The 12,783-nt window shown below is 36.3% G+C and overlaps 1 protein-coding gene across 4 annotated transcripts in view; it reads right to left on the bottom strand.

Annotated features, from left to right (window-relative positions):
* PLOD2 (procollagen-lysine,2-oxoglutarate 5-dioxygenase 2) overlaps positions 1-12,783 on the bottom strand; it is a 96,172-nt gene that overhangs the window by 22,472 nt on the left and 60,917 nt on the right. For all 4 annotated transcript variants that reach the window (XM_074370024.1, XM_074370027.1, XM_074370020.1 and 1 more), the window contains one exon: positions 164-265. In XM_074370024.1, the coding sequence (XP_074226125.1) occupies positions 164-265 (102 nt within the window). The remainder of the gene's footprint in view (positions 1-163; positions 266-12,783) is intronic.

Below are 12,783 nucleotides of genomic sequence, written 5' to 3'. Positions count from 1 at the left end.
AATCCAGCAATTTTCTGAGTCAGCATGTTTTAGCTTTATAAATCCATTATCCACCGTATTATCAAAACCCTGAAATAATGTGCTTTTTTTCTTTTTACAAATCATTGCATTTCATGACAATGTACTTTGCATTACTACATTTCACAGAGTCAATTCCACTTACATCCAATGTAGACAAGTCAACTGTGTCCACTTCACAAAGAGTGCAGCCGCTATCTTGTGTCCATGCATTAGGTACATAGTTTCCAAAATAATTCAGCAGAATCTAGTAAATGAAGGAAAACTGTATTAACAAAAATAAGCCTCTCCCATCAATGTGCCTTCATTCTATAAACACCTAACTTCAAAACATGTTTTCTGCATTAGCTATAGCCCCTTAATAACTGTATTAACATTTATCACTGAGAGGTACACAATGAACAAAGTTCTCTTCAGACTGGGAATCATAAATCTGGACAAACTTTGTCTACAAATGCTAAAAACTTCATTGTAAGTCATAAAGGTCATATTATTTCATTATATAAGAAATAAGAATAGACACAATTAAAGAAATATGTCAAACAATGAAACACACAGTTTTAATTGAGTTAATGAGACTTATTAGCAAAAACAACACAAATATGAGCAGTCATGTGAATAGTAATTTAGTAATAAGATAAATATGTTTAAAGGCCCAGTGCAGACAAGTACAGCGAATGGGGCAGTGGCAGTGTGACCTCTTACCAACCATCACCACACAAGTTACTGTATAAATTTTATCACCAAAAGGCACTAAATTCTTCTGGGAAACTATGCTACTTACTGTAAACTAGGCTTAAGGGCAGTGATTCAGACTTCACGAAGAGAAAGCCTGCAGATTAAAACAGATCTAGAACAAGTCCTAATTATAGCCATCCCACAAATCTTACCAACAGTAAACCAAAGTAGGCGGGCAGAACAAGACGACAGAGTAGGAGGGTCCTGCGCTCACCTCTCCCTGCAGACACACCAAAATTATAACCACATACAGAGAACTGGCTCTGAGAACGACCTGAAGATTAGCAGAAAATATTTTCCACAACCAAAGATAAAAAGCAAAAGCTACAATGAGACAGCTAGGAGAGGCAGAGATGCAGTCCAGTCAGAACCCACACCCTGAGTAGAGCGATCCACAAGTTAGGGGTATCAGAGCCCCAGAGGTCTTCCCCAAGGAGTGAAGGGTCCAAACCCTGCACTGGGCTCCCCTGCACTGGGAAGACCAGCCCCCATAACATCCAGCTTTAAAACCAGCACGGCTCACATGCGGGAGAGCCAGGGGGCTGTAGGGAACAGACTCTGCTTAAAGGGCACATGCACAGACTCACTCATCCCAAGTCCCAGTGCAGAGGCAGCAGTTAGAAAAGCACCTGGGTCATACAAAAAGGAAATTCCTTTAATAATTTTAGGGCGTGTGCTCAAGGAGCAAGGATCTGTTGGAATTGTGTCCAGGTATAAAGGAGCGAGAGGGCACCAGTTTTTTCTTCCAGTTTTGTTTGGTTTTTTGGCTCATCTTATAGTTAGCTGGCCTGGTGCTGGAAAGTGCCATTTCTGACTTTCCCCATCAAACAGTACCACTTGCCCCACTCTGCGTTCGCCTATAGATCCGACCCAGCCAGTGTTCCTCCAAAATGGCCGCCACCCCACCTATACCCACAAGCACCCTCATCCAGCACCCGAGCCTCTCTAAAGCAGCCCTTCACCCTGCGAGCCCCAGCTGGTACCCTTGCTCAGCAGCAGGGACTTCCCAAAGATGTTCCTACCTCAAGGGCCAGCCCAGTACACCACACCAGGGGGACCCCACCAGTTATAGCCAGGCCTTACAGCTGGCTGCACTGGGAGTATCTAAATACATAAAGCACATATTAACAATCAAAAAGGGAAAAATCAACAGTAACACAATAATAGTAGGAGACTTTAACACCCCACTTACATCAAGGGATAGATCACTCAGACAAAAACAATACAGAAACATTGGTCTTAAATGACACCAAATTAGACCAAATGGACTAAATAGATTTATACAGAAAATTCTATCCAAAAGCAGCAAACACACATTCTTTTCAAGCGCACATGAACATTTTCCAGGATAGATGACTTCTAGGGCAAAAAAGAAAAACACAAGTCTCAATGAATTTAAGATCGAAATCCTATCAAGCATATTTTTAACCCCAAGGACATGAGACTAGAAATCAACTACCTGAAAAAAATGCAAAAAATACAAGCATGTGAAGGCTAAACAATATGCTACTGAACAACCAATGGGTGACTGAAGAAATCAAAGAGGAAATCAAAAAATGCCTGGAGACAAATGAAAATGGAAACACAATAATCCGAGATCTATGGGATGCAGCAAAAGCAGTTCAAAGAGGGAAGTGTACAGTGACAAAGGTCTAACTCAGGAAACCAGAAAACAATAAGCTGTCTAACCTTCCACCTAAAGGAACCACAAAAAGAACAAACAAAACCCAAAGTTACTAGAAGGAAGGAAATAGTAAAAATGAAGGTGGAAATAAATGAAATAGATACTAAGAAAACAACAGAAAAAAAAAAAATCAAAGAATCTAAGAGCTTTTTCTTTGAAATGACAAAATCAATAAATATTTAGCCGGACTTATCCAGAAAAAAAAAATGAGGGAGCCCAAATCAATAAAACCAGATATGAAAGAGGAAAAGTTACAAAGGACACCACAGTAATAGAAAAGACCACAAGAAATTACTACAAACAATTGTATACCAACAAACTGGACAACCTAGAAGAAATGGATGAATTCCTAGAAACATACAGGCATACCTCAGAAGTATTGCAGGTTTGGTTCCAGACCACGACAATAAAGAAAATATCACAAGAAAGTGAGTCACACAAAATCTTTGGCTTCTTAGTTAATATATCACTTTTGTTTACATAATACCATAGTATATTATGTGTGCAACAGCATTATGTCTAAAAAAACAATGTACATACCTTACTTAAAAATATTTTATTGTTAAAAAAATGCTAACCGTCATCTGAGCCTTCAGTGAGTCATAATCTTTTTGCTGGTTGAGGGTCTCGACTTGATGTTGATGGTTGCTGACTGACCAGGGTGGTGGTTTCTGAAGACTGGGGTGGCTGTGGCAATTTCTTAAAATAAGACAACAATGAAGTTTGCCACATCAATTGACTCTTCCTTTCACAAATGGTTTCTCTGTAGCATGCAATGCTGTTTAATAGCATTTTACCCACAGCAGAACTTCTTTCAAAATTGGAGTGAACCTCTCAAACCCTGCCACTGCTTTATCAACTATATTTATATAATATTCTAAGTCTTTTGTTGTCATTTCAACAATCAATTAAGTTCACCATTTTATACAGGTGAGGTTTATGGCACTCCAAAAAAATTATAATAGTAACATCAAAGATCATATATCACTATAACTGATATACAATAACATAAAAAGTATAATAATAATGAGAACGTTTTAAATATTACGAGAATTATCAAAATGTGACACAGACACACAAAGTGATTAAACATGTTGGAAAAATGGTGCTGATGGACTGACTGCTCGATGCACAGTTGCTACAAACATTCAATTTTTAAAAAACACAGTATCTGTGAAGCACAGTAAAACAAAGTGCAATGAGGTATGCCTGTATAATCTTCCAAGACTGATCAGGAAGAAATAAAAAATCTAAACAGGCTGATTACTAGTAATGAAATTGAATCAAACATCTAAAACATTCCAACAAATGTACGTCCAGGAGCAGACAGTTTCACAGATGAATTCCACCAAACATTTAAAGAAGACTTAATATCTATTCTTCTCAAACTATCTCAAAAAATTGAAGAGGAAGGAATGCTTCTAAACTCATTCTATGGGGCCACCATTACCCTGAGAGCAAAACCAGAAAAAGACACTTCAAAAAAAACGCAATCATAGGTGATTTTCAATCATGAACACAGATGCAAAAATCTTCAATAGAATATCAGCAAACTGAATTCAGCAATTCATTAAAAGGATCATACATCATTATCAAGTGGGATTTACTCTAGTGATGCAAGAATGGATTAACATCTACAAATCACTCAATGTGATACACCATATTAACAAAGTGAAGAATAAAAATCATATAATAATAGATGTAACAGATGTAGAAAAAACTTGTAATAAAGTTTAACATCCATTTATGACAACAACTCTAACAAAGTGGTTATATAGGAAACATACCTCAACATAATAAGGGCCATATATGACAAACTCACAGCTAATGTAATACTCAATGGTGAAAAGCTGAAGTTATTTTTCCTGCAGGATCAGAAAGAAGACAAGGATGCTCAGTCTCCCGACTTCTATTCAACATCGTTTGGAAGTTGTTGCCAGAGCAATTAGGCAAGAAAAAGAAATAAAAGGCATCCAAACTGGAAAGGAAGAAGTAAAACTGCCACTGTTTGTAGACAACATGATACTGTATACAGAACACCCTAACGACTCCACCAAAAACTACTAAGTGTACTAAATGAATTCGGTAAAGTTGTAGGGTACAAACAATATACTGAACTCTGTTGCATTTTTATATGCTAATAATGATCTATCAGAAAGAAATTTAGAAAAACAATTTTACTTACAATTGCATCAAGGAGAATAAAACACCTAGAAATATATTTAACCAAGGAGGTGAAAGATTTATACTCTGAAAACTGTAAGACATAGGTGAGATAAACTGAAGAAGATTCAAACAAATGAAAAGACAAATTGTACTCATGGATTGGAAGAACTAATATTGTGAAAATGTCCATATTACCCAAAGCAATCTGCAGATTCAGTGCAATCCCTATCAAAATATCCATGTCATTTTTCACAAAAGTAGAACAAATAATGCTAAAATTTATATGAAACCACAAAAGATGCCAAATAGCCAAAGCAATCTTGAGAAGGAAGAACAAAACTGGAAGCATCATGCTCCCTGATTTCAAACTGTACTACAAAGGTACAGTAATCAAAACAGTATGGTCTTGGCACGCACATGTGTGCATGCAGACACACACACACACACACACACACACACACACACACACACGACACACAGATAAAAAGAACAGAATAGAGAGCCCAGAAATAAACCTACACTTACATGGTTAATCTTTGAAAATGGAGGCAAGAATATACAATGGGAAAAGATAGCCTCTTTAATAAATGATGTTGAGAAAACTGGACAACTATATCCAAAAGGATCAAATTGGACTACTTTCTCATAATATATACAGCAATAAACTCACAAGAAAGACTTAAATATAAGAACTGAAACCATAAAACTTCTAGAAGAAAATATAGGCAGTACACTCTTTGACATTGCTCTTAGCAGTATTTTTTGGATATGCCTCCTCAGGCAAGAGAAACAAAAGCAAAATAAATGGGACTAAATCAAACCATAAAGCCTTTGCACAGTGAAGAAAACTACTATCAACAAAACTAAAAGGTTGCCTACTGAATGGAAGAAGACATTTGCAAACAATATGTCCAATAAGGGGTTGATATGCAAAATATACAAAGAATTCATACAATTCAACATCAAAAAAAAACCCAATGAAAAATGAGCAGAGGACCTGAAAAGACATTTTGCCGAAGACATACAAATGGCCAACAGACACATGAAAAGATGCTCAATGTAATTAATCAGGGAAATGCAAATCAAAAACACAGTGAGATATCACCTCACACTTGTTAAAATGGCTATTATCAAAAAAAACAAACAAACAAAAAAAATAAATGTTGGTGAGGATTTGGAGAAAGGGGAACCCTCCTGCAATGTTGGCGGGAATGTAAATTGGTGCAGCCACTATGGAAAACAGTATGGAGGTCCCTCAAAAAACTAAACAGAGAACTACCGTATGATCCATCAATTCCACTTCTGGGTATTTTTTTCCAAGAAAACAAAAACACTAATTCTAAAAGATATATATGTACCCCTATGTTCACTGCAGCATTATTTACAATAGCCAGGATATATGTAAGCAGCCTAAGTGTCTACCAATAGGTGAATGGATAAAGAAATTGTGATACATATATACTGTGGACTATTACTCAGCCATTAAAAAAATGAAATCTTGCCATTGGCAACAACATGAATGAACCTAGAGAGTATTAGTCAAAGTGAAATAAGTCAGACAGAGAAAGACAAATACCATATGATATCACTTATATACAAAATCTAAAAAACAAAACAAATGAATAAACATAACAAATCAGAAACAGAGTCACAGATACAGAAAACAAACAGTGGTTGCCAGAGAGGGTGGGAGTGGTGGGATGAGAGAATTAGAGGGAGATTAAGATTTACACACTTCCAGTTACAAAACAAATGAGCCTTGGGTATAAAATGAACAGTGTGGAAAATACAGTCAATCATAATGTAATATCTTTTTAAATGACAAATGATACTTAAGATTTATTGTGGTGATCATTTTGTAATGTGTAGAAATATCAAATTACTATGCTGTGCACCAGGAACTAACATAAGTGTTTTAGGCAATTGTACCTCAAAAACGAACAAGCAAACGATCTCATAGAAAAAGAGATCAGATTTGTGGTCACCAGAGGCAGAGGCAGGGGAGCGGAAATTGTATAAAACTGATCAGAAGGTACAAACTTCAGCTATAAGATAAATAAGTATTTGGGATGTAATGTACAACATGATAAATGTAATTAACACTGCTGTGTGTTATATATGAACGTTGCTAAGAAAATTAATCCTGAGTTCTCATCACAAGGAAAAAAAATTTTCCCTTTTATTTTCTATCTGTGTGAGATGATGGATACTCACTGAACTTACTGTGGAAATCTTTTCATGATGTATGTAGGTCAAATTATTACGCTGTACACCTTAAACTTACACACTACTGTATGTCAATTATACCTCAATAAAATTGGAAGAGAAAAAAAACTAAAGTATAATACTGCTTCCCCACCTTTCCCTTTCAAACCTCTCAGAGCATCTCCTTTGGAACTTATCTCCCCCTCTCCTTAAGCATCCGTTACCATTCATTGTATCTAAAATCTGAGTCCTTGTGTATGTTTTGGGTTTCGGAGAACATGAGGGAAGATGGATGGGAGAGAGAGATAAGCACACTAAGATGAGCTCTGAGCCCTCAAGAAACACTTTTTTGAATATCCCTAGAGTGTGAACATTTTAGGGGAACTCTGCCAACCTTACTTTAAAGAAATTATTACACATTCTGCTGCGATTTTAATACCTGTAGTATTACGAACATTTGTAGTTTTGGACTAGTTTTGGCTGTAATTTTGTATTACTATTAAATGGAAGTAACTAAACTCCACATTATGCTTACATAACTGCTAATTTTTCATCAAAAAGGTGAAATAAACTCAAAAGAAAAAGTGTTTATACATGAAATATGGTTCGTCAAAGATGTACAGAAGTGCCCACTGGATTTTTCTAGCTTCCTAAGACTCTAAAAGAAATCTTACGGTACAGAACAGATGAAGAAATTAGTGTAGTGCCCTTTTACCTGATTCCTCTCAGTTATCTGGGATTCCATTCATATTTCTACTGTACTACAACTGAGACAAATGTTATTGAAACAAGTACAGTATTAACTACAAGTCTTTGTGTTACACAGATATTGTAGACAGATACATTATTCTGTACAGCACAATAAGACATGAAAAAGTAACTCATTCACAACCCTTTTGAACCTCATGATAAATCGGGAAACAAGTTAAAAGACAGGAAATATGTAGTTATGACATTCGTTAACAACATTTCAAAAGTCAATGTGGTCATTTTAATATGCCTTTATAATAAAAACAAAAATTTTACTGTTGTCAAACTATACATGCAAACATTAATCATTTATGTTCTATATAATGTTATGGTTTTGAAGAAAGAAAATAGATTCGTGTGAAAATGGATCTTCTAGTAAGCATTATTTCTAAAAGGACTTTTTTAAAAGGCTAGTGGGAAATACACAGTTTCATTTTAAAAATTCTGGGAAAGAATTTTTTTTTAAAGGAAGAAAAAAAATCTCCCAAACAGTTAGACATATCTAAAATATCTACATATAAAGTCTGGCACTTTCCTCATCTCAGGAATTTCATAACAAATTAAATATTTATTTAATGAATTACTGATCAGTCTACTAGAACCCCTATGTGAATATGAAAATGATCAATTTTTTTTAAGGGTAGAGCATAAAAGGTGCTACATTTCGTTTTCAGAACTAAAACTTCATATTGTAAATTTTCTACTTCACTTTTTGCCTCAATTTGATTTCCATAGACAGTTAAGACTGGAAACCTCCTTCTTCTGGATCTCTCATCACACAAGCAGGTTATCCACCAACCCCATCCTCCATTTACATCTGTTTTCCTCATTAAAAATTGCAGACATTTATGCTGGCGGCTTTGGAAAGTGCAGAAAACTGTTTCTGTAGTTAGGCTGTTCCGGGCAGTCCCTGGCTTCTAGGTGGCAGTGCTCTCCGGATCCTTCTTTCACAATATCAAAACGGTTCCAAGGGTGATGTCATGTCACTGGCAGAGAAACTTTTCCAACCGAATCTTTTCTTTTTTTCTTTCCTTTTTTTACAAATCATCCAATTATTCAAGGTCATAGTGACCCAAGCATTGTTGTTTATAAGCACAAAAGTAAGGTCCCTATTTTTACTGCAAATCAAATTCATTTCAGAAATGACATTTTCATGTGCAAATTAGGTCATGTGCTCTTCTTATGTTTAACTTCTGTTTGTATAAAAAATACTACCAATTTTACAACGATTATCTTAAGAAGTGTATTATCTGATATTTAAAAGAAAAAGGTTATGTATTAAAATAAGTGTATGATGATGTGTTGCTAACAATAAATAAGTTTCAAGAATAGTAAAACTTCAAACCAGAAGTCGTAGTTTCTATCTAAAAATTGATTTATAGATTATATCTAGATAAGTATGAAAATAATAATGTAGAGTAAATATAAAAACTTATTTCAAATAAAATGTTAATTAAAAAGCACAAAACTATGTATACACCATTATGAAAACAAATGAAAAATACGAATGCTCATAGATATAATACTGAACAAGGACATAAATACTGAAAGCAACTATGAATGAAAACAATATGAGAGAACAGTGGAACTACAAGTGATTTTTTAAAACTATTTATAATTTAAAAATTATTCTTCCTAACAGTATGAGATTTAGAGAAAGTAACTAATTAAGAAGTAAACTTGTTTTTACATACTTTGGTCTATAAACACACTATAAACAATTTATCATTTACATATTCTATAAAGTTTTAAGTGAAAAACGTGGCTTGAATATTAACATTTAGTTCAATGTTATGGCTCAAAACCACTGACAGTATCATCATCCCTTACTAAATGAAATAATAACTAAAGGTAAATTGCAAATTATATAAAAAATCCTTTCCTCTTTTAGGATGGTTAAATAAAAAGTGTATCTAAAAAGAGTAATCCTCTTTCTCTCCTCCTTAGCCTGGACACAGGGGAAAATATGATATTATTTAACTTTAACATATTACTAAAAAGAGTATTAGCATTAGCTGAATGCTTATTTACATAATCCTTTCTCAAACTTTTATATTATACCAAATATAACGTTTATAATAAAAAAAATTACTTCCTTTTTGTTGCCAAATAGAATCATAGGATCATGTCAGAGAAAATATAAGAGTATCATCCTACTGCTTAAAATGCCAGAAACAGGGATAGGCCAAACTGAAAATACTTCTTGGATGTTTCTAAATGATTAAGGATCAGTGCTCCTTTTCTTATGAAAAGTCTTTTAATCTCTCTGTAAAACTCCTGTCAGCATTATCCTGGGAATTGGAGAGAACTGGTGAACACAATGAAATCATTGGATATCAGGCCTTACTCACAACAGGTAATTCTGGGAAGAAAACTTCCTCTTGTAAGACGTTTAAATTTGATTAAAATACTGCATTACCAAGGCGGAACAGCACACTATTTAGTTATGGAAGTCTGGTTGGGAAAGTCCATCCATCTGCCCAGGGGCAGTTACAAGGACCTACAGCAATTTTATGACTTTTCTGCCCTGCCAGAAAAAAAATCCACCTCACCATTCCCAAGGATAATTCTAGGTCATCAGATTGTTTATAGACTCTGGCATTCAATGGCAATTTATTGAAAGGCTAATATATGCTGCACATGTGCTCACCCTAAGGAAACAAAAAGTGAACAGGATAGACACAATTTCTGTAATTCCTAGGTGAAAGACCCTGTAAGTAAGAGAGGAAGGAAGGAAGGAAGGAAGGAAGGAAGGAAGGAAGGAAGGAAGGAAGGAAGGAAGGAAGGAAGGAAGGAAGGAAAAGAAAGAAGGAAGGAAGGAAGGAAGGAAGGAAGGAAGGAAGGAAGGAAGAAAGAAAGAAAGAAAGGAAGGAAGAAAGAAAGAAAGAAAGAAAGAAAGAAAGAAAGAAAGAAAGGGAAAGAAAGAAAGAGAGAGAAGGAAGGAAGGATGGAAGGAAAGAAGGAAGGAAGGAAGGAAGAAAGAAAGAAAGGAAGGAAGGAAGGAAGAGAAAGAAAGAAAGAAAGAAAGAAGGATGGAAGGAAGGAAAGAAGGAAGGAAGGAAGGAAGGAAGGAAGGAAGGAAGGAAGGAAGGAAGGAAGGAAGAAAAAGAAAGATGGAAGGAAAGAAGGAAGGAAGGAAGGAAAGAAAGAAACCCAAATGGGTAAATTTCCATCCCTGTGCTGTGATGGATGAAGCTCCAGAAATTACAAAAGCATGCAGAAAACTCGAGGTCTAACCACTAAGCTGACACCTACAAGATGAACAGCACTTAGTAGGTGGCTACAGCAAATGTGAATCAGCGGCAGAGGATTCCAGAATGAATGAAATGCACATTCAGGAGACTTGCAGACAGAGGAAACATGAAACTTTTGCAAAACTCAGAGTAACTCAGGATGGCAGGAGCTGAGGGAGAGAGAGAGGGAGGGAATGACTGTGAATCAGAAATACGTGTGCAGACGCTACAGTGTCAGGAGTCGGGGAGCAGATGGGACAGGAAGCTGGGCACTGCCAAACCAGAAGCAAATTTCAAAATAGAGCCTTACAAAACAAGCTGAGAATTTGGAACCTTATACCTAATTCCACAGAGGGCATTACCAAGGTGAGTAATGTGACTGGGCTTCTGCTTCAGGAGAATATTCTAGTTCCAGGCTGCCGGTGGGTGATTGCTACTGCTGGCAAGTTGCAGGTGGCCTAAACTAAGGAAGCTGCTATTGACATCGAGAAAATCAGACAAACACCATACAAGGGAGTTAGGAAGGGTAGCTCTTGGATTGGGAGTGAGAAGCAACCAGAGCCAAAACAAAACCCAGGTGCTGGTTAATCAGCTGGGTGGAAGAGAAGGCAGAGCTGAAGGTCTTGAGCTCCAGATCTCATATGACACACAAATAAATCTAACAATTCAGTACTCAAATCTGGAGCTCAGGGAAGACAGAAGCTACAGTAAGGATTTCAAAATAATTAGCCTTAAGAGAAGAGCTGTTGAATTAGGAACAAAGCAATTTACCAACGAATGTGTGTAGCAGGGAAAAAGAAGATGTCTCAGACAGATACCTGTAGAACATTTAACTAAAACAATACAGCAGCCCATGAACCCCCTATACACACACACAAAGTGCTATATTTTTAAAAAGTATTATTAAAAAAAGAAAGAGTGAGAGACCAAAGAGGAAAGGCCAGAAAATTAGTAGACAAGCCAGCAGAGCATCATGGAAGCAAAGGGAAGTATTTCAAGTTGAACCAAATGGGATGAACACTGTCAAGTGGTATCTCTGGATGGAGAAATGAGGGCTGGTGGTGAATGTCTACTATTCAACAACGATGTCACAACAGACCTTGACAGGAGTCTTTCCTGGGTGGTGGGAAGAGGACTGGTGGTGGCAGTGAGTTGTCTCTAAAGAGTGTTGACTGTGAAGCGGAGGGAAGAAGACAGGCAGTCCAGAGCAGCATAGATTGAGAAGGACGTTGCAGTTTGCCTTGGCTCAGTTTTGTTTTGAGAAAGACTTGAGGGTCTTTTAAATGCTGATGAGGAGAGAACGGAGCTGGGAAAATGGCTTCTAGACAGAAAAAGGAGACCACTGGGAAGGCTCTGTAGGAGGGCTGGAACGGGATGAAAAGCAAGGTGGAAAGATCAGCTAGAGGAGAAGGGGGATCTACTTCTCCCGTTTTTTATGGTGGAGAAGCTGCCAATGTGGGCTTTCCTTTGAATTTCTTCCCATGCATACAGCTTTTATTGGAATTCAGACTACTCACTCTGACACATCTCTGCATCTTCTAAATGTATCTGGTAATCTCTCTTCTAGGTACTTATGAGTAAGCCAGGTATCATCTTAGTATCTCAGAACATTGTTTTAAGCACAGTATTACTAAACATATATGTATGTGTGTGTGTGTGTGTGTGTGTGTGTGTGTATGTATATGTATATGTGTATATATATACACACACACACATAAAACAATGCAAGTTCTGTTTTAATTGCATACAAGCAGTATAAATTTATCACAGATTTTGCAGGCATAAACATTTTCAGCAAGCTCAATTACATATATTTGAAAAGCATGTAAAATTTCTTTGGTCAATTTATGTCTTTGTCAACTACAATCCATCAACCTTGTTATAAAATAAGTGCAAGAGGAAGCTTTCTGGACATACAGTTACACCCCAATGTTAACAGAGCTGTTAACTTTGACAATGGTGCCTCGGGTGAAACAAATCCCTTGTGAA

The sequence above is a fragment of the Camelus bactrianus genome, chromosome 1, assembly GCF_048773025.1.
Source record: "Camelus bactrianus isolate YW-2024 breed Bactrian camel chromosome 1, ASM4877302v1, whole genome shotgun sequence".
NCBI lineage: Eukaryota > Metazoa > Chordata > Mammalia > Artiodactyla > Camelidae > Camelus > Camelus bactrianus.
This window is presented reverse-complemented; position numbering and strand designations above follow the sequence as displayed.